The 21,471-nt window shown below is 47.3% G+C and overlaps 1 protein-coding gene across 4 annotated transcripts in view; it reads left to right on the forward strand.

Moving 5' to 3' along the window:
* Positions 1-1,554: 1,554 nt before the first annotated feature.
* The window catches only part of ARFGEF2 (ADP ribosylation factor guanine nucleotide exchange factor 2), an 81,964-nt gene continuing 62,047 nt past the window's right edge, over positions 1,555-21,471 (forward strand). For 3 of the 4 annotated variants that reach the window (XM_043883004.1, XM_043883005.1, XM_043883006.1), the window contains exons 1-3: positions 1,556-1,856; positions 14,636-14,666; positions 15,650-15,773. In XM_043883004.1, the coding sequence (XP_043738939.1) occupies positions 1,736-1,856; positions 14,636-14,666; positions 15,650-15,773 (276 nt within the window). In that variant the 5' untranslated portion in view covers positions 1,556-1,735. Of the gene's footprint in view, positions 1,857-14,635; positions 14,667-15,649; positions 15,774-21,471 lie in introns of all 4 variants that reach the window. The other variant, XM_043883007.1, reaches the window with a different exon arrangement.

The raw sequence follows: 21,471 nt of genomic DNA on the forward strand, positions 1-21,471 counted from the left end.
TACAGCAAAGTGATACAGTTATACATGTATATATTCTTTCCATTATGGTTCATCACAGGATATTGAAAATAGTTCCCTGTGCTAAACAGTATGACCCTGTTGTTTATCGTTCCTGTACAGACTCTAATTCCTGACCTGAGGAGCCAACATGTCTTGAGATGGCAATGGAACTTATGGCCATGAAACCTGCAACCTGGCTCCAGGCTAGGCCCTGGAGATGTAGCCTGCCCTGCTGTGGCCTGTACCCTAGTCAGACAAGGAAGTCAACTAGTGAAAAAGGTCGGAAAGTGCTGGAGGGAGACAGGGCCTCCCTGAGATGTTGGAGCTGACACCTGAGCATCTGAGCATGTCTGCGTCAGAAGTTAAGAAGATTCCACGGAAGACCCTGCTCTTGCATGAGCCCAGAAGCACCACAGCCCCCCTTAGGGGAAGCTTAAGGCAGGGTCCAGTGGAGATTACCGATGGTGTGACATCACTGGCTATGGGAGAGAGTGGGCTAGAATATCTGTCTCCTACCCTCCCTGGCAGGCCTGTGACACTGGCCATCTCTGGCTTCTTCCCCTGACTGATGCCCCCAAGTGCCCCCTCCAACATCCCCCACCCCCCGCCTGAGACACAGAACTGGGAAGAACCAAGGATTTAGGAACTAGATGGATACACTCCAGGGGGAGGTGCACTCGGGGTGGTCCTTTCTGACACCACCGTGCAGGGACGCAGCACCTGGACTGAAGGCCAGGAGTCGGCTCTACTCCAGGGGCAGGAGGGCTGCGCGCGTGCAAGGCGCGTGTCTTGCCACTGGGGTGGGGAAATCCCGTTTGGAGAGTGTGCATAAACACACCTTCTTCCAAACGCTCTTTCTGCTTCAGCCTTCCCTTCACCTGCCCTTTCGCCCCACTCCTCACCCCCGCCTTCCCTTGCTCTCCCCCTGTCCCGGCCTGTTTTCTCGCGTCCTCCTCTCCCCCTCCCTCCCACAGCATTTCTGTCCCACCCCGCCTCCCTCGCTCCTGGCGCCCCACTTCCCCGTCTTTCCCCCACCGCCCTGCTCTCTCCCCATCTCCCCACGGCCGCTCATTTCTTCCCGCCCACCTCCTCCCTTTCTTCACCTGCTGGTCCAGCTCCCTCTTGTTCCTCCTCACTCCCCCTGACTCCATCACCTCTCCCTTGCCAACTTCCTCCCCATCCTCTCTCCCTCTCCCTCGCCTCGCCTCTTTCCTCTCTCGCCCTTTTATCCAGTCTTCTCTGCCCTCTTCCTCCCTCTCCAGTTCCCTCTCTCTCCTTCATATCCCACCCGGTCACCCCCCATCCTCACGCTCCTCGTTGCCACTTTCTCCTCACACCTCCGTCACCCGCCCCTCGTCACCTCTTTTCCCGTGTCCTTCACGTGCCCCCCGCCTCCGCCCATTTCTACTCTCTCGGCAACTTTTCCCCCCAACCCTCGCCCACCTGGCCCCGCCCCCTGCTACAGGCCCCGCCCCAGCCACAGGCCACGCCCCTGGCCACAGGCCCCCGCCCCCGAGGTCACGGGGTCGACGGACGCCGTCGCTGCTCCGCCGGTCACGTGGTCACGTGACGCGCTCCAACATGGCGGCGCCGTGGGGCCGCGGCGTCGCTTCCTGACTGGGTGGCGCGGACGGACGCGGCTGGTGCAGGCGGGGACGCCGGGCCCGCAGCCTCGCTCGCCCGCCCGCTCGCGCAGTCCGCCCGCGGGGCTGCCAGCCCCCGCTGGGCCGGGGCCATGCAGGAGAGCCAGACCAAGAGCATGTTCGTGTCCCGGGCCCTGGAGAAGATCCTAGCCGACAAGGAGGTGAAGCGGCCCCAGCACTCCCAGCTGCGCAGGGCCTGCCAGGTGGCGCTCGGTGGGTGAGCCGCCCCGGCCCGGCCCCGCGCCGGCCTCCCCATGCCGGCCGTTACCCCACCCGGCCTCAGCCCGGCCTCCTGGGCGTCACTTTCCCACCGCGACCCCAAGGCCCACCCGCCCGGCCTCCTTATTATATCCGGGGGGGGGACCTGGTGCCCTGGCAGCTCGGGACTGGCCCAAGGTCACCCAGCAAGTTGGTGACAGCCAGGGCCGGCTCTCCAGCCTCCCAGCCCTGGGTTCTCGCCACGACTCCCTGCCGTCCCATTTCCTGGTTCGTTCCCTCGTCATCCTCAGAAACAGCAGCTGTTGCTCTTAAGTTTTTCTTTACATGGGTTCTGCTGGTTGGAGTTGTCCCTTGTGAGCTGGGCAGGTGGGAAGAGCCGCCCAGCTGGTTTAGGGAAAACTGAGGCCTGCTTTGTAAGTGCCCAAGTGGTGACGGTTTTTCTTTCATTTGGGTATCGCCCATAACTCCCTCCAGGAGGGAATATAGAGAGGGTTATCCTTCACCTCCCAGGTATTGTAGTGTGCACGAGATCTACTCGTTCTCAGAGGGTCTGTGAGGGCAGAGATACTTGTTTTATTCACCGCAGGATCCCCAACAGTGCTTGACACACCGTAGATGGTGCTGACTTGAAGGGACCCACAGATGACTGAGCGGCAGGGAGAAGTCTTATTCATCCCTAGTTAAAACCTTAGTGGTTGATTCCATTATCAACATCCTGTCTTTTAGTTTCTGCCATTCAGCAAATATTTATTTATCAAATGCCCACCGTGTACCAGGCACTGAGGATACAGTGGGGAAGAAGACAGACAAGGTGTTTGCCCTTACAGAGCTTATAGTCTAATAGAGGAGACGAAATAAGTAAATTTAAAGATTAATGAGACATTTTTGAATACTAATACATACTTCTGTACTAGTAATTTTTTTTGTAATTACTTTTGTAAAATTTTTTGTAAACGAGCAAAATGTAATAAAGAGGGCCTGAAACAGCATGGTCAAGAAAGTCCTTTCTGAGGAGGGGACATTTGAGCCAAGTATTGAAAGTCAGGAAGTATCAGCCATGTGGAATTTCAGGAGAGGAGAGGAGGTGAGGATCAGTACATTTGACCAGAGTCAGCTCTCATATTAATTCGCCATCCCAATGCCTTTGCTTTGGAATCTGTAAAAAGATCTGTTTTCCTAACAAGTGACTGAGTAAATGGAAAGTTTGATTTTCTTTGTCACCTTTTGAGGTTTGAGGTTACCATCATCTTTCTCCCTTCATTTGATGCAAAGTACTCTGGGAGTCTTCTCTTGGGGCCTAGGAATGGTTTTGTGAGCTTTGCAGTTATTTTTCTGGGAGGAGGGCCCTAGCTTTTGTGGGTCTGAGACACCCTCAAGGATCAAGAACTATTGATAACAAAGGTGGTTGTTGCTGAGATAATCTGGGAACAGCTGCTAGTCCTGAGAAATTCAGGATCAATTGAAGGAACTCACTGAGATTTAGATTTGTAAAGCTTTTTTATTCAGAAAACCAAGGCTAACTGTTGGATACTGTTTTATCAGGAATGCAGGATAAACCCTACAAAGCAGTTAGGTGAAAGCCGGATACTTACAACTCCACTTTGAAATCTGCCTGCGTTCTATCCTCTGTTACTTTAAGTGAATTGTTCCATAAGTTTGAAAATAGTTATTTGGCAACGTTTTCATTTACCCTTCAGAAAACTTAACATCAAAATTTCACCAAATCATATATCACTTTGTTGGAACCTACTTATAAAATCATCACATGGGTTATAAAAAGAGCCTTAACATTGGGAGCTTTTTAGATATTTTTAGATAATATCTTTGTTGAGAACTTCAGCTTTTTCCAACCCGAATTGTGGAATGCACATTCAGTATTTTGGTAGTGAATTGTAAGAAATAGCCTGTACTGAAAATAGAAATTCTCCGTTAAAAATATTTTTCTTGTCAAATAATATAGATGAGTTAAATAAAATATCCCATATAATGTTATTTAAAAAAAATAGCCTATAAAGTAAGTAATTGACACAGGTTAATTGAATAGCTGATTGTCATGGTAGCTCATCATCAAATTGAGTAATTATTATAAAGTAATCTGTGTAAAGTGTTGAGTTAAATTGGCCATTTTTTTTTTTTAAGACAGTACTCGTGTGTCATTGCTGTTAAGTAATAAAGGACTGCAGAAAAAAGCATATAGCGAAGTATCTGGCATCTCAAGGCTCAGTTTTGTGTCCAATAAAAATAGCTGAAGGGGGCTTCCCAGGTGGCTCGGCAGTAAAAGAATTCGCCTACCAGTGCAGGAGATGCAGGTTCAGTCCCTGTCTGGAGCAGGAAATGGCACCCCACTCCAGTATTCTTGCCTGGAAAATCCCATGGACGGAGGAGCCTGGCGGGCTGCAGTCCATGGAGTTGGAAAGAGTCGGATATGACTGAGCCCGAGCCTGAAAAGTAGCTGAATCGTTGCTGTGTACAAGAAGCGTTGCAGCGTGGCGAGTGTTTTAGAGATTACCTATCATTTTGATAAGAGGAGCTGTAAGTGACCACTCAGAGTTGAAATGTTGACCAGTTGGAGCTGTTCCTGGAAACAGCTTCTGTGACCTTCCAGCAGTTGTGGCGTATTGGGAGGGAACGGGGGATGTGTGGTGTAGGGGTTTGGAGTGTGTTCTCTGGACTCGCCTGCCTGGCTTCAAATGCCTTGGCTTCCAGTTGCTATCTTTGTGATCTTGGACAGATGTTACACCTTCAGGATGGGGCTTTTATAAAGGTGAAGTTAACTGACATGTGCACAACACTCGGCATGCAGTAGGTACACTATGTAGGCTTCCTGTGCTGTTTATCTTTATTATTTGGAGCTGTGACAAGCCACAGACACTGTAAGCACCTGGCTTGATGTTCTTAGGTTGGTTCTTCATTCAGGAATGACTTATTGCTCCATTTGGTTTGTAGATGCAATAAATAAGAATGTAATTACATGACTAAAAGGCTGTGTTTATTAGAGTAACAACTTGCCTAGCTCAGTGAAGACAGGAATTGTTCCTTGTGAAAGCAGTGATGATCAGGATGAATAGGTTTGGAGTAATCTCAGGGATTCATGCAAAGGGCCGACTCATTGGAAAAGACTCTGATGCCGGGAACGATTGAGGGCAGGAGGAGAAGGGAACTATAGAGGAGGAGATGGTTAGATGGCAACACCGACTCAATGGACATGAGTTTGAGCAAGCTCCAGGAGATAGTAAAGGACAGGGGAGCCTGGCATGCTGGGGTCCATGGGGTCACAAAGAGTCGGACATGACTGAGCAACTGAATAGCATTCATCTTCACTAAAGGCCAAATGCACAGGTAGGGTCTGCCCAGTTAGAAGATCGTGACCTTCCAGCCTTTATTGAGAAATCAAAAGAGCCTGTGAGAGTATTCATCACCTCAGGGATGCTGTTGCTCTTTACTTTCATAATGAAGTTTTGATATATGTTAATAATCTCGAACCTTTCAGCCCTCCAGTTGGAGCATATAATCACATTTTTAAACCTTCCTTTCACAACTGCCTTACTTGAGAGTTATTCTTTCCCATGATCTTTTTATATTTCTGGTCTTAAACCCTATGATAGAACCCAGAAAAATGGTACTGATGAACCTATTTGCAGGGCAGAATTAGAGACTAAGAGAATGGATTTGTGGACACAGCGGGGGAAGGAGATGGTAGGATGAACTGTGAAAGAGTAGCATTGAAATATGCACATTGCCACGTGTAAACTAGAAGCTAGTGGAAAGCTGCTGTAGATCAGGGAGCTCAGCCTGGTGCTGTGACGACCTAAAGGGATGGGGTAGGGGATGGGGGGCTCGAGAGGGAGGGGGTATATGCATCCTTCTGGGCAACTCACATTGTACGGCAGAAACCAACACATTATGAAGCAATTGTCCTCCAATTAAAAATAAATTTTTAAAAAAACTATGAAGTTTAGAGACTTGACAAGATAATCTGAGTGTTTTTAAACGGTGTGGGAAGATTTTGAAATCTCCAAAACTTGAACAGAATTGTTCTAACATTATTCTTCATGTATAAGAGCTGCAGTGTCTTATTTCATCATTTAACCCACAAAGGGCCGTTTAAGGGCTGAGTGCTCTGTAACTGTCAGCTGTCATTAAACATACCTGTGTTTTTCGCATGAAATTAAGTGACTTTAATCTTGGAGCAGTTTTAGGTTCACAGCAAAACTGCACAGGAGGTACAAGGAATTCCCATATTCCACCCCCACCCCCCCAGCCCCCGCCCCCCCCCCCGCCCCCCCGGACACACGTGCTATTACCAACATCCCTCACCGGAGCTGGACGTTTTTATAGTGATGAACCTAACATTGATGCATCATTATCACCCAGTCAAGTGAGTGACTTTTTAAAAATCACGTTATATAATAGCTGTGTGATATCAGCCATGTACTAGGCATTTCTGTGTTCCAGGCACAGTGCCATGTGCTCTACATGCAGTTTAGTTCTTACTATTATTATCCTTATTGAGGCCTAAAGAACTCGGCCAACTAACTCAACCAGAAAGCCGCGGAGCCAGGCTGTGAACACTGGCAGCCTGGCTCCGGAGCCCACGGTGACCACCAGCACCATTGCTTCTCCGTAAGGAAGCTCTTAGGCTGTGTGAGGTGCTCAATGGGGCCTTAAACAGTCATTATGTTGCAGCGAAGTTTCTATGCAGTGACGGTTTGGTAATGTTTCAATAAGTAAAGAGACCATATTTTTTTAATACGGTTGAATTGAATTTTGAGGTGTAGTATTTGAAAGCCTGTAATCAAAAAGATCACAGCTTTTTCTCTGAATCTTTTCACTGCATATGTATTTGGTTTAATTTCGGGACTAAAAGGAAGAAAATGAGAGCAAAGAGCTGGTTTCCCATAAGCTTCATTTGAGGTATTAAATCTTTCTGATTTATGACCTCTATCTCTTTATCAGCAGTAAATCCCTTCTGACTCATTCTGGAGTTGTGACGTGTAATTGATGTCCGTCTTGGATACGGCAGGCAGAGGGAAACCGAGGCTCAAGGGCAGCCTGCCCGCGTCTGCCCAGCCAGGTGGGCAGCAACTAGAACGTGCAGCTGACGTATAAGTCATAAGGTCCAGTTTTAGACTTGTGGCTCTGTCTAATATACAGGGTTTAGAAACATGTGGATCACTGGTGATCTTAGCTTGAGCTGTTTTGTTGGCATGATGTGGGTGAAAACCAGACCAGAGTAGGCTGAGGAGTGAGTGGGAGGTGAGCAACACACAACCCTTTCCCAAAGATTGGCTTTGCTGTGAAGGGGAAGAGGGAAGTGTAGATCACAGGAGTGCTCTGGTTTATTCTTTTTTTTTAAAGATAGAAAAACTCAAAGAAGCAGCCAGTTAAGGAAGTACATTCATAAATTTTCATTCATTCATTGAGTTGCTAAATCATGTCCGACTCTTTCTGACCCTGCCAGGGTAGCAAAGCCAGGCTCCTCTGTCTGTGGGATTTCCCAGGCAAGAGTACTGGAGTGGGTTGCCATTTCCTTCTCCACGTACGCCAAGTCGTTTCATTTGTGTCCAGCTCTTTGCGACCCTGTGGACTGTAGCCCTCCAGGCTCCCATCCGTGGGATTCCCCAGGCGAGAATACTGGAGTGGGTTGCCATTTCCTTCTCCAGGGGCTCTTCCTGACCTAGGGATCGAACCTGCATCTCTTAACGTCTCCTACACTGGCAGACAGATTCTTTACCACTAGCACCACCTGGGAAGCCACATTTCCTTCTACAGGGGGTCATAAATTTTAGTTGCATATTAATATACAAAAACATTGAGCATTCACATGACCATATAACATGGTAGGTTGCCTTTTTCCCTGTACGCTGTTGTTGTTCCTCTAACTTTGATATGTTCAAAATAACTGTTCTCACCCTTAGAAGGAATATAAGTGCAAAATTTGAAAAATACCAAAAATATCCCTTATCATAAACTAAGGCTTTCAGTTGGAATACAGAATAAAACTTTAATGTTAGCGAAGTCTGGTGTTTTGATTAGACATTTGTTTATGAGTGCCATGGATTATAAAAATTTTGAGAAATAGTAGGACTCTTTTTTTAACTGACATTACTTTTTGTTGAAAAGGTTTATGATTGTTTTTCAGGAGGAGGTCCTCTGTCTAGAAGCAGCACTAAAAATTGGATTTTGATTATTTAAAAGGATTTATTTATTGGATTGGCAGAAAGTTCATTGGCAGCTGTGTTTGAAACTTTGCATATTGATTAGTCTTGTGGTCCTGAACTGATAATTTAGCTTCTGGGAGCCTTGGTTTCCTGGGATGAGAAAGGTGATAATACCTGTGTCACAGGATCATTGTAAAGGTTACATGAACTAACACAATAAATAACTGACAACAGTTCCTGGGACCTAACAAATGACCTACTAAAGTTCAGAGACATTGGTGGTTTTATGTTAAGGACAAGGAACTGAATGCTTGTTCTTCTCTGCCTCCGTTATTAGTTGGTTTATGGATGTCTCTGCTGGTCTCTGACATTTCAACACCAGCAAGGCAAGTGGTTGGAAGAGTTTAGAGCTCTGCCCCGTACTTGTAAATCTCAGGGGAGACTCTGTAAGCGGTGCTGGGGAAAACAGTAAGATCATTCTTTATGGAAAAGCACAAACTTGTGAAAACGTGTACTTAATCAGCAAGTACATGGAGTCTCTCATATAAATAGCTCAGAACTGTGTTTAATTCTTACCATTTTCACCAGGCTTAGGGGGCCTGCCAGGAAAATACTTGACTTTCTTTCCAGCAAGGTTATCTTAGAAAATACTTAAATGTTTACTAGTTCATTCCTAGAGTCTTTCTGTAAGAAGCTTCTTTGAGATTACTGTCTTGGTTGTAAATGAGTCTTTGGGCTTTTTTTATTAGGTATTTCATTAGGTTTTCTAGACTTGTAGAACAGCCTTCTTATGCCGGGACCTAGAAGTCTTAAAATTTTCCTCATTCCTAAAGAATGGTCAGTGTGTTCTTGTTCTCTGTACAGTCCTTTTGTCTTTTGACTGAACCAGAGTGACATTCATTTAGAAGATACTTATTTGGGTGTCATACCTGCTGTCAGGACACAAAGAAAGCAAAGACCCTGTTCTCATGGAACTTGGAATTAATGGGGAAGGAGGGGTCTGTTCAAGTGATCACGTTTTCTGAGTCATACCAGTAACGTGACAAGTCCTGTGAAGGAGAAAAACCTGATCCCACAGGCGAAGTGGACAAGGGGTGAAGGGAAGTTTCCCTGAGGAAGTCGTAAGAGCTGAATGATAAACGTTAAAGAGGTTAGGGTGAGAGGCACGTTGGCAGCAGGGGCAGAGGAGCACAGGCAAAGACCCTGGGGCAGAGAGGAGTATGCCCATTCAGGAAAACTAAAGGATACCACTGCCTGTGATTCTACAGTCACCCTAAAAAGTTTGGGGTTTTACATTTTAATAATATTAATTAAAAAAACTAAAGGAGGCCACTGTGTGCCTGGGGCATGGTAGATGAAGGGGGAGAGGGTTTGGAGATAAGGTAGGAGAGGTAGTCCAGGGCCCCAGCATACAAGACCTTGGAGGTTGTGTTGAGGAGTCTGATTTTTAGACCAATACCAGTGAGATAATAGCGCAGAGTTCTAAACAGGGAAGAAGTTGAAAAAGACGTTAGCATTTTGGAAAGATCACTTGAGCCATTATGTTCAGAACATCTTTGAGGAAACCCGGAGGGGATGCCCGGGGACCACTAGGGAGGCAGTTATCATCATCCAGGGGAGACATGCTGGTCGCCCAGACTTGGACTAGTGACGGTAGACACAGAGTGGAATGAAGGTATTCTGCGCTGGTTTGAAGGTAAAGCCAAGAAAACCTAATGTTGGATTGAGTAAGAACGTCAGGATGTGGATCAGTAAGGCTGACTCTTACGTGTCTGACTCACCCAACTGGATGGATGGTGGTGCAGTTCCTTAGGATGGTTGGAAGACAATCTGGAGAGAGGTGGTTGGAGGAGCTTGGTCTGAGTTGGGGCTTGGATATCGGATGAACGTACGAGCTTCATGTTCATAAGGCAGGCCTGCCCCGGAAATGAGGACTGGGGAGTCATCTGAGCCCAGGTGGGAATTGAAGGGGCAGGAAGGCTGCGAATGCCTCTGAGGAAGAGCTGAGGAAGGAAAGGCAGGAGAGCCTGGGCCCGAGGAGCCCCGGCCCGCCTGGCTGGGCAGGGGAGGCTGAGTCTGCCAAGGAAACGGAGGAGAGATGGGGCGGGAAGCAGAGGGCCAATGAGAACGTGTGCTTACGAGGCCAGGTGTGCGGTGTGCTCACTCTTGCTCAGTCGTGTCTTCGTGATCCCGTGGACTGCAGCCCCCTGGCTCCTCTGTCCATGTGGTTTTCCCGGCAAGGATACTGGAGTGGGTTGCCATTTCCTTGTCCAAGGGATCATCTCAACCCAGGGATCAAACTTTCATCTCCATGTCTCCTGCATTGCAGGCGGATTCTTTACCACTAGCGCCACCAGAGAAGCCCTTAAATTGAGAAGATTTCTGTGAGGGGAGGTCAGTAAGGTCAATCGCTGTGGAGAGGTCAAGTCGGACAGCACCTGGAAAACTGCCCATCAGCTTTAGAGCCCTGCGAGTCATGGGCGACCTTAGCTGGAGCTGTGCTGGTGACACAGTGAAGGTGAAAACTAGACTGGAATGAGTTGGGACGGGTGTGGGAGGTGAGGAAAAGGAGACGACTCTTTCCCAGGGTTTGCCTGGGGTGTGAAGAGAGAGACGTGGATCATGGAGTGGGTTTTGGCTTTATTTTTATCTTTGTTTGAAGGTAGAAGAGACTTGAGCTTGTTTAAACATCATTGGGAAGGGAGCCAGTTGAGGGAGAGGTTAACTAAGAAAAAGGACAGTTTATTCATTGAACAAACTGAGCGCCTGCTCTGCGCCTAGGAATTCTTAGATGCTGGGTATTCCGCAGTGACCAGAGCAGACCAAAGGCTCTGTTGTCACAGAGTTTATGTTCTGCTGGGGAAGTCAGAGTATAAGTGAAACAGAGTATGTCACAAGTGGTAAATAATGTGGCGAAAGACTAGAAAAATTGGTGTAAAGTGAAAAAATAGGGCAGGTAAGGTAGTGCAGAACCACAAGGAGGGGTCGGGTGGCAGTTTCAGTAACGAGGGAAGAGGTGACATTTGAACAGTCATCTGAAAGAATCGATGAGTGAGCCTGTGGATATCTGGGGGCGGGAGGGCTTTCCAGGAGGCAGGAGGAGCTGGTGCGAAGGCCCTGGAACAGGAACTGGCCGTGAGTGAGCCGGGGTGGGGTGGTGGGAGGTGAGGTCAGAGGGGGGATCACAGGGGTCCAGATCTTTCAGAGGCTTGGAGGCCAAGATCAGGACTGTGAGTTTTACTCTGTGTGAGGTGAGAAGCCAGTGGAGTTCTGCGCAAAGGCACAGGTGTTATCAGATTTACATTATAATGGTTATGGATAATCTGTTCTGAGCAGAAATATAAATCTGATTTGTATTTTAAGGAAACCCCTCTGGCTGCTGTGTAGAGAACGCTCTGGGCCACGAGGAACAGTGAGAGTGGAAGGCATGAGACCGGTTAAGGAGAGGCCCTTGGTCCAGGCGGGAGATGGTGACAGCTTGGCCTGGCATGATGGGGGTGGCCCCCCGTGGGCAGAAGTGGTCAGATTTAAATAGTTCTCAGAAGGCAGTAGGGATGGGACACTGCAAAGGTGGAGGGACTTGACACTATTTTCCAGCAGGGGAGAGTCTGGGCTGGTCAGTTTATGTATTGGCTCACAGGAAGTTGAAGGAGTCTCCTTGTGGCTTTTAATTTTTGCATGAAATCGGCTGTTTCATTGGTTGTGGATAAAGAGGAATGGTGATATCAAGAGGGAGAGGGTATTTGAGGAGAGAACGTGATGCACAGTAGTCTCTGGAGAGAGAGAGAGGGTGGGCTTACCCAGCAGTGTCTAGGTATTGCTGTGGTTGGTCGTTGGGGCCTTTAGAGACCTGCCGGCTTTCCCTGCTGTCAGAGGTCGGTCATTGGGTGGAGACTGGTCAGAAGGGGATGGTCATACAAGCTTGGGATTTGGCCAGAAGTTAACACTGAAGGTCAGAGAGCAAGTCAAGCCTATTGTTTGGCAAGGAGAGGAACCAGTCAATCCTAAAGGAAATCATCCCTGAATATTCATTGGAAGGACTGATGCTAAAGCTTCAATACTTTGGTCACCTGATGCAAAGATCCAACTCATAGGAAAAGACCCTGATGCTGGAAAAGATGGCGGGCAGGAGGAGAAGGGGGCAACAGAGGATGTGATGGTTGGATGGCATCACCAACTCAACGGACATGAGTGTGAGCAAACTCTGGGAGACAGTGAAGGACAGGAAAGCCTGGCGTGCTGCAGTCTTATGGGGTCACAAAGCGTTGGACACGACTTAGCAACTGAAAAATAACAGCAACAAATTACAATCCTGCTAATGGGATCTGTCCTGGAAAAATGAAGAAAGGGAAAGCTGACAAGTAGGCCTAGTCAAATCTGACCGGCCAAAGAAGGGTCCTACCGGGGGCAGTAAGTAGGTCAACTGGAAGGACAGGAGGTGGGCAGGTTCAGGGAAGAGATGGAAGTTCCAAACAGGGACAAGATTCAGAGTGTGACCAGCCCCTCCGGGCTGGCTTGGGGGGAGGGCCAGGGATTGAGGGCCTTGTGGATTTGCATAGTGGGGGAGGGGGTGTAGCAGATCTAATGTAGGCGGGGACATGAAGGTTCCAAGGGATGTTGTGGAACCTTGGTGTAGTTGACCAGCGATGGTGTCGTTGAGGTTGGTCATGGTCATTGTTGGACCTAGCCTGGGAGCAGAGCAGAAGAAGGTGAGCTGGTGCCAAAGTCATCGATGAACCAGGAGGTGTGACCTGAGGGGTTCGTCCAGGACAGTGATTCCCAGAAAGCATTTCCCGGGAAGACACCGTGGCCTTGCAGCTGCAGCTGCCGCACCCCGCTCAGGTCTCCCTCCTTTCCAGCCTGTTTGTTTATTGCTGCTAATTGCCCAGCTGGCATTTGGGAGAGCAGGGCCTATTAAAACGCGGGGCAGTAAACCAGAGCAGGTGTGCCCCGCCATCTGCTCCTCCCCTTCCCCCCTCCCTCCGTCTCTGGAGCAGACATCCGGGCTGTGAGTCCCTCAGTGGCGCTTCCTGGCTGTGACCGTGGGCAGTTGACTTCACCTCTCTGGGCCCAGATCCCCCACCTGCACATGGTTAGGAGATGAGTCTCTTGTCTTCCGGAGGTGTAAGGAGGACCAGATGGGTCCATGCCCCTGTGAATGTCAGCTGTTACCGTGATTTGTGTTCCTCTAATTGTCTTCTTTCCCTTGGCTCTCTGCAGTTCACTGATGGCAGTAGAGCCTTTGCACTATTACCAACTCCTGTCTTAAGAGCCAGAGAGCTGACGTTTATTGACCACCTGTGTATGCTTGACGCTGCCTTAGCCATGAACACGGGGTTTCTCAGAAGTTACCCACACCCACCTGCCCTGTTACCGTCTTTGGAGCATATGGAGCTGCTTTTCATCATGCTCGTTTTTTTTAGAGTAGGACATCAAGATTCAGGGAGGTTTAATAACCCACCTGGTGTCATTCAGCTGAGAGATATCCATGCCAGAACCTAGTTCTGCCGGAATTGCCAACCCGTTTCTTGCCTCTCACCTCACCAGGCTGTGTCATGTTGATTTCTGCAAGCTGGAAGCTTGGCCTCCGGCCTCCTGGGCTGGATTTCCCTGGCCACTGCTGCAGCCTGAGGCCTCAGCTGGAGGAGGCCAAAGCTGCCCCTTCCTGGATTCTGGTCCTGGAGGGGCAGGAACCACACCACGGAGCTCTGTGGGCAGACCCAGTGTGTCACAGGCCTTCTCGTCCTTGAGTGAGATGTTTGATATTAGTCATCCAGATGTTTCTCTTCTGCTTTCTTATGGGTGTAGAAAGAGGACATTGAAAGGTTGGCTCGAAGGTTAAAATTGCCACCTCTTGTAAAGTTCAGTTACTTGGTTTTCACGTCCTAAAAGTCAGTCTAGAATAGAGTTGTCCAGGGAGAGGAAATTTGTCACTCCCAGCACTGTGTTCTGGGGTTGCTAGGATAACTAACACAGTGTCTAGACCACTGGCTCACAAGAGATTGTATAAAGAAGGCTGGCCATTTGGAGGTTATCTGAATACATGGAATTCAGGTAGACCGGCTTCACTGGCCTGCTTTGATAATACCATGAGTCTGCCAAGCGCACCACATAGGAATGCATTCGACTAAGTGGATGTGGGGGAAACCAGCGTGTTTAGATAGGATGTTCTTGTTTCAGTGGCACAAAATCGTGTCCTCCTAGAAATAAGACTCTCTCTTTGAGATCATGATTGCTGAGTGTTGACACTATGTTCATAACCATGTAGCTGATATACCCTCCATGGTAAAGGTTCATAAAATAATTTTAACTTGTAGAAATTATATATATATAAAAAATATAAAATTATATATATAAATTATATACATTAGCACAATAGAAATGTCCTTAATGCTGCTGAACTGTACTTAAAAATAGTTAATGTGGTAAATTTTGTGTTAGCATATTTACCACAATTTTTTTAAATGCTAAAGCAAAAGTATATATACTTACCATAGAAAATGTGGAAAAGAAAGATCATCATCGCCTTACTTAGACAGCTTTCAATATTTTGTTCTGTCTTTTATATACACATTACCTGCTCCTAACATGCCTTTCTTTCTTCCCCACCAGATGAAATTAAAGCAGAAATAGAGAAGCAGAGGTAAGCCTGGGCACCTCCTGGCTGAAGTGCAGTGTGGCGGGAATTGGCGGTGGCCATGGGAACGTCTTTCTCTGCGTGTTTCTCCTGTTTCTGATCCCGGGGTGGGCGGGGGGGCACACACTCTCCCAGCCAGTGCTGGACCCACGTCAGGACTCTGTATCTGTCCGTACTGATGCCAGGTTAAGAGATGACTGGCTAACAACTACATATTGGAGGAGAGGGTGCGTGCATGTGTGTGTTAAGTTGCGTCCGACTCTTTGCAGCCCCATGGACTGTAGGATCCAATCCAACCCAAGGATTGAACCCCGTCTCCTGCATTGCGGGTAGATTCTTTACCCCTGAGCCACCTGGGAAGCCCCAACGGAAGGTTCAACAGCTCTAACTTGACCTTCCTTGCCCTCTCCTCTGGGGCTTCCCTGGTGGCTCAGTGGTAAAGAATCCACCTGCTAACATAGGATATGCAGGAAGATTCCTTGGAGGAGGGCATGGCAACCCACTCCAGTATCCCTGCCTGGAGAATTCCATGGACAGAGGAGCCTGGCGGGCTATAGTCCATGGGCTCGCAAGAGTTGGACACGAGTCAGTGACTTAACACCAGTAACCACCTTCCCTTGACAGAGGAGGCTAGACCCTGACTCCTGCAGGTCGTGCTTCCTCAGGCAGGAGGACGGCGTGTACTGTTACAGGGCGGCCCCTAATCCTCAGAGTAATGAAGCTGGAGTCCCCCCTTCAGAAATGCAGCTCTGACGTGGCATCCGGGATCCGCGTCCAGGTTGCTGACGAGACAGCCTGTCATCAGAGACCTTGTTTTCTGCGCGTGGTGCCTTGGTGTTTTTTTTCCCTAATGCGTGTCTTTAAACTCTTCCCTGTCTAGCCCCCCAGATGTAGTTTAATTAAATGATTGCAAGTGGTGGGGGCAGGGGGAGTAGCAGAAGCAACTTTTTTTTCATTTCCCCTCCGGCCCTCTCCTGCTTTTCTCCTAGGCTTGGTGCTGCGGCGCCACCAAAGGCAAACTTCATTGAAGCTGACAAGTATTTCCTTCCATTCGAGCTAGCTTGCCAGTCCAGATCCCCCCGGGTGGTCAGCACGTCCCTCGACTGCTTGCAGGTACTGTGTTTCACCTTGGTGGTATACAGGGTGTTCTCGCAGGCTACAGGTGGTCCTTTATCCCAGGAGTCCCCAGCCTCCAGGCCACGGACCCGCCCCTCCTGTCAGATCAGCAGCGACAGGAGACTAGAGCAAAGTGCACAATAAACATAATGCGCTGGAATCATTCTGAAACCATCCTACCCGCTCCCCAGTCCATAGGAGAGCTGTCCTGCATGAAACCGGTCCCTGCTGCGAAAAGGTTGGGGCCCACTGCCACAGGAGCTGTGCTCACCACCCCTGGTACTCACAATGCTCTGAGTTGGTGGATGGAGGGAAGAATGAGAGGTCTGATCTCTTCACCTAAAAAAGGAATTTGATTCCTAGAAGTATTGTGTTGATCTCTCTTGTGTGTGTTTTCCTAAATGAAACTTCTAGCATTGATTGAATTATTGGTACCTATGCAGGCACAGAAGGTGTTTTATGCAGCTTCTTTATTGATGGCATTAATACTCATCAAGTAGAGAGAATCAGCTCACGTTATTTGTGGTGATGGTCTGTGAAGTTGCTGTGAGCACAGAATTAACAAGTCCTAAAGCGTTGGTCATGGACGAACTACAGGACTAGGTTCCTGCAAGCCTCTCCAGCCACCTGGTCATCAGGTTATGAACATACAACCTTATTCTTTGTGGGTTTCTATTTGCATGCTTGCGTACTCAGTTGTGTTCGACTCTGTGACCTTGTGGACTGTAGCCCTCCAGGCTCCTCTGTTCATGGAATTTCCCAGGCAAGAATACTGGAGTGAGTTGCCATTTCCTCCTCCAGGGGATCTTCCTGACCCAAGGATTGAACCCACGTCTCTTGAGTCTCCCTCATTGGCAGGTGGATTCTTTACCACTAAGCCCTCAGGGAAGCTCATGTTTCTGTTTAAAGACACCTTATTTACAACAGACTACATTGTTGATTGATTAGCCTTGAGCTCATGGTCAGCAGCACTGTGACACGTGCCTGAACAAAGCTGATCACACATCCTTTCTCTTTAGGGCACATCCCCGCCTTCTTGTTCTTGGCCACAGTAAGATAGCACTCAGCTCTGTGTATGTGGGCCATTTTAAATGGTGAAATAACCAACAGAAAGGACAAAAATGTGAACACCATGGCACTAAATAGATCACAGAAAAGTTACTGCTTACCGTGAGAGAGCTGAAACAAGGCAGCAGGGCAGCTCCTTGTTTGACCTCAGTTGGGAACTTGACCATCAAGTGATTCATATTTTTCTCTGCACTGTGGGTGTCCACAAATGACCATATTAGCATCCCAAGTACTGATTTGGAACTTACATTTTAGTAAATGAGAGCATTCACAAGTGCAAATCTATGAATGATGAAATTGACTGTATTTAGGGCCACAAGTAGCCTTGTTAGAAATTCCTTTAGACGGTGAAGAAGCAGCCGTGCAGAAGTCAGGGTGACTTGTCTAGTGACGTGCAGGTAGTGAGGGACAGAAACAGTGCTACAGCTCGAGCTTCTGAATTTTTGGTCGAGAGTTCTAGAATTTTTCCTGAGGTCTGCTCCTAAAGCTTTGGTTCCCCCAAGAAACATTTATTTTTAACCCCAGTGGGAACCTACAGCAATGAAAAGAGCTTGATAAATTTTTAAAAAATACAGTGGAGCAATACACAGTTCACTAGTACTTTCTAGAGCAGGAATAGGGAATAGGTTCTGTATAATGATTGCTTAGAAGCTGCGTTGAAAAATTATCTGGAGCCTCATCTGGGTTTCTTTAGAACGTGCCACAAGTGACTGGGTATGACTGCTGAGACACAGGGCTGCCAAGTGGAGGTGGGCACGCCACACTTTTGGCATCTCTAGTCTAATATTTACTCTATTAATCTCTCTTCTTTGCTGTAGCTATACTTGAAAATTGATGACAGTTTCTTCACAGAAGCAGCTCTTCCAAATGAAAAGCCATTTTCTCATTCAATATAATTCTGTACAGATTGTCCTGTGTGAAGCATGTCATCAGCCAAGAATTTTCAAATGCCAGGCCCAAATCCTACTTCTAGCCCAAAATATTTGTTGCTCTGAACATTTTCTGAGGAAAATTTGGCTTAAGTTTAATTTTCATTGTTTTGTCCTCATATTAGGGTTTAGTTTGGAAGCTGGTGCCGATAGTTACCATTATTGATGTGCTAAACAACAGCTAACGTCTTGAGCACTCAGCCTGTGCTGGGCCCCGTGCTAAGAGCTTTATCCCCATCTTTGTGTTTAATCTTCCCAACAACTGCCTGAGCTTCTTACCCTTATCCTCATTTTTGAATGAATGAAACTGAGTCTTAGAGAATAAAGTGTCCAGCCCTGCCAAGTTCCTCCAGCCAGGCATGATGGGATTGGGTGGGCGTCTAGGACTTGTTTACTCCAAGCCTGTGTTTTTAATCAGGGGTCCTTAAACTATCAGTTCAGTCAGTTCAGTTACTCAGTCGTGTCTGACTCTTTGTGACCCCATGAACCGCAGCACTCCAGGCCTCTGTCCTGGAGTTTACCAACTCCCGGAGTTTACTCCAACTCCTGTCCATTGAGTTGGTGATGCCATCCAACCATCTCATCCTCTGTCATCCCCTTCTCCTCCCGCCTTCAGTCTTTCCCAGCATCAGGGTCTTTTCCAGTGAGTCAGCTCTTTGCATCAGGTGGCCCAAGTATTGGAGTTTCAGCTTCAGCATCAGTCCTTCCAATGAATATTCAGGACTGATTTCCTTTAGGATGGACTGGTTGGATCTCCTTGCTGTCCCAGGGACTCTCAAGCGTCTTCTCCAACACCACAGTTCAAAAGCATCGATTCTTCGGCACACAGCTTTCTTATAGTCCAACTTTCACATCCGTATATAACTACTGGAAAAACCATAGCCTTGACTAGATGAACCTTTGTTGGCAAAGTAATGTCTCTGCTTTTTCGTATGCTGTCTGGGTTAGTCATAGCTTTTCTTCCAAGGAGTAAGCGCCTTTTAATTTCATGGCTGCAATCACCATCTGCAGTGATTTTGGAGCCCCCCAAAATAAAGTCAACCACTCTTTCCCCATCTATTTTCCATGAAGTGATGGGACCGGATGCCATGATCTTAGTTTTCTGAATGTTGAGTTTTAAGCCTACTTTTTCACTCTCCTCTTTCACTTTCATCAAGAGGCTCTTTAGTTCTTCTTCTCTTTCTGCCATAAGGGTGGTGTCATCTGTGTATCTGAGGTTATTGATATTTCTCCCAGCAATCTTGATTCCAGCTTGTGCTTCTTCCAGCCCAGCGTTTCTCATGATGTACTCTACATACAAGTTAAATAAGCAGGATGACAATATATAGCCTTGATGTACTCCTTTTCCTATTTGGAACCAGTCTGTGCAAATCTGGCTTGCATCCTGCTTTGGTGAATAAAAGTTCTATTGGAACATAGCTGCCTTAATCTGTTTAGACTGATGTAGCAGAATAATACAGACAAGAGACATTTATTTCTCGCAGGTTTCTGGAGGTTGGGGGGCCCATGACAAGGGGCCAGCTGGTTGAGTTCCTGGTGAGCCCTCGTCCTGGTTTGTAGATGGCAGGTTGTCACTGTGTCCTCAGGTGGCAGACAGAGCGAGCCAGGAGTCTGGTCTCTTCTCTTTGACGTTTGTTTGACTGCGCTGGCTCTTAGTTTCAGCACGCTGGTCTTGGTTGTGTCATGTACATCTTTGGTGGCAGCGTGTAGGCTCCAGTTGTGGCGCACAGGCTCCAGAGTGTGGGCTCAGTAGTTGTGACATGCAGGCTAGGTTGCTCCACAGCATGTGGGATCTTAGTACCCCGACCACAGATCAACCTATGTACCCTGCATCGCAAGGCAGATTGTTAACCGTTGACCACCAGGGAAGTCTCTTCTCATCGGGCATTAATCCATTGTGAGGACCCCACTCTCATGGCCTCATCCAGATTTAATCACCTCCACAAGACCCTCCCTCTGACTACCATCACATGGAGGGTTAGGACTTCAGTTGGGGAAACACAAGCATTCAGTTCATGACAACAGCCGGGCCCTTTTGTTGGCTGCTTTCCATCTACTACAGCTGAGTTGAAGAGTTGGAACGGAGACCGTATGACCTGCAAAGCCTGAATGTTTAGCAGGTGGTCCTCTATAGAAAAAGGTTGCTGACCTCCACTCTTAGCTATTAGCCTGTACTTCTGGCCTCTTTCATTATAAACAGTCTGTTTTCCTAGAAATGGTCTTTTTTCTGAAACTCAGTGTACATGCGAGTATGATTTCTGGTGGAAACGCTGACATCCTGCTTTGCTTCAGCAACTTGAGTTACAGTACCTGTCTTGATGCTTTTGGCGTATGGTTAGCTCTTTTTTACATTGGAAGTTCTCTGTGATGTAGTAGGTACACCAGGATTTCTTTGCTTAGTATTCAAAATGTGTTGTCCTTTTTATGACATTAAAAAGTGGCTAGGTGCTCCCGGGAATACTGAATGAAAAAAAAAAAATGATTTCCTCTTGGGGTTTGTCCTTGCATAGCCTGTTCAACTGGCTTTTCCGGGTGTGGGCGCGGTGACTTCTGCCTTGGAAGTGGAGGGCCAGTGTCCAGGAGGAAAGGTTGGTTTGGTCAGGGTTGAAGCCAGCTGTGGGTGCATCCGTATTGTGCCCTGGGCGTTTTAAGGCGTCCCTTTTTTAGCCTGGAAAGTTGAGGGGGTAGCAGAGATGCTTCGGGTTTGGTTTGCTACAAGTACAGAGCTCAGCATTCCCTTTCCCCCCCGGAGAAGGCTTCCCTTGTTCTCACTTCTCCCAAGTGATAAAGATCCTTTCCTTCAGCACCTGGTCTCTACACGCTACCCTAAGGCTAGGACCTGGGGGAGAGAGAACTAGTTCAATCTTGTCTAAACTAGTTAGTGATCTCCAGGTTTTTCTGGGCATAGACCAACCACAGAAATTATTTTTGAGAATATTCACTCACAGTATTTCTTCAATTATAAGATTATATACACATGCTGCTGTTATTACATTACATACATTATAAACCATACAAAAATAGACCTTTAAAAGAGTAAGATAAAAAGTAGATAGAAATAGAGTTCTAATATTTTCTTTCTACATAAAGCTGTGGGAAACCACTGATCTAAGCTACCTGGTTCGTATCACAAGCATTATCTTTTAGCTTTTATTTCTAAAAGAAGTTGTTTGTTTTAATGCTTATTTTAAAATCAGTGTGTAATAATATGTGTTGTACATGACTACATTCTCTGTTAGAAATTTCTTTTAGAACTATATAGATAAGGCTGAAGTCCCTTAGACCACTGGCCCCAGACCCAGTTGCCTGTTTTGATGTTGAATTCTTTTTTTTCTAAACATAAATGGTACCATTTATGATACCATTTTCCTGTAGAGGACTGCATGCTAAATATTTAGGCTTTTTGCGGGTCATATAGTCTCCATTCCAACTCTTCGACTCAGCCATAGTAGCTGGAAATGATATCATATACCGTTCATACTTGTATAGATTTTTCTATGGCCTACTTTTTACAACATTGGTTTTAATGTCTGTTAAAACACCCCATGCAAGTAGAGGGCATTCCTGATAAATGATATGCTACCATTTTTATTTACTCCTCCTCCTCTTGAGACTTCCCAGATGGCTCATCCGCCTGCTAGTGCCGAGACACAGCAGACGTGGGTTCGATCCCTGGATCGAGAAGAGCCCCTGGAGAA

The sequence above is a fragment of the Cervus elaphus genome, chromosome 23 (genome assembly GCF_910594005.1).
Source record: "Cervus elaphus chromosome 23, mCerEla1.1, whole genome shotgun sequence".
Classification (NCBI taxonomy): domain Eukaryota; kingdom Metazoa; phylum Chordata; class Mammalia; order Artiodactyla; family Cervidae; genus Cervus; species Cervus elaphus.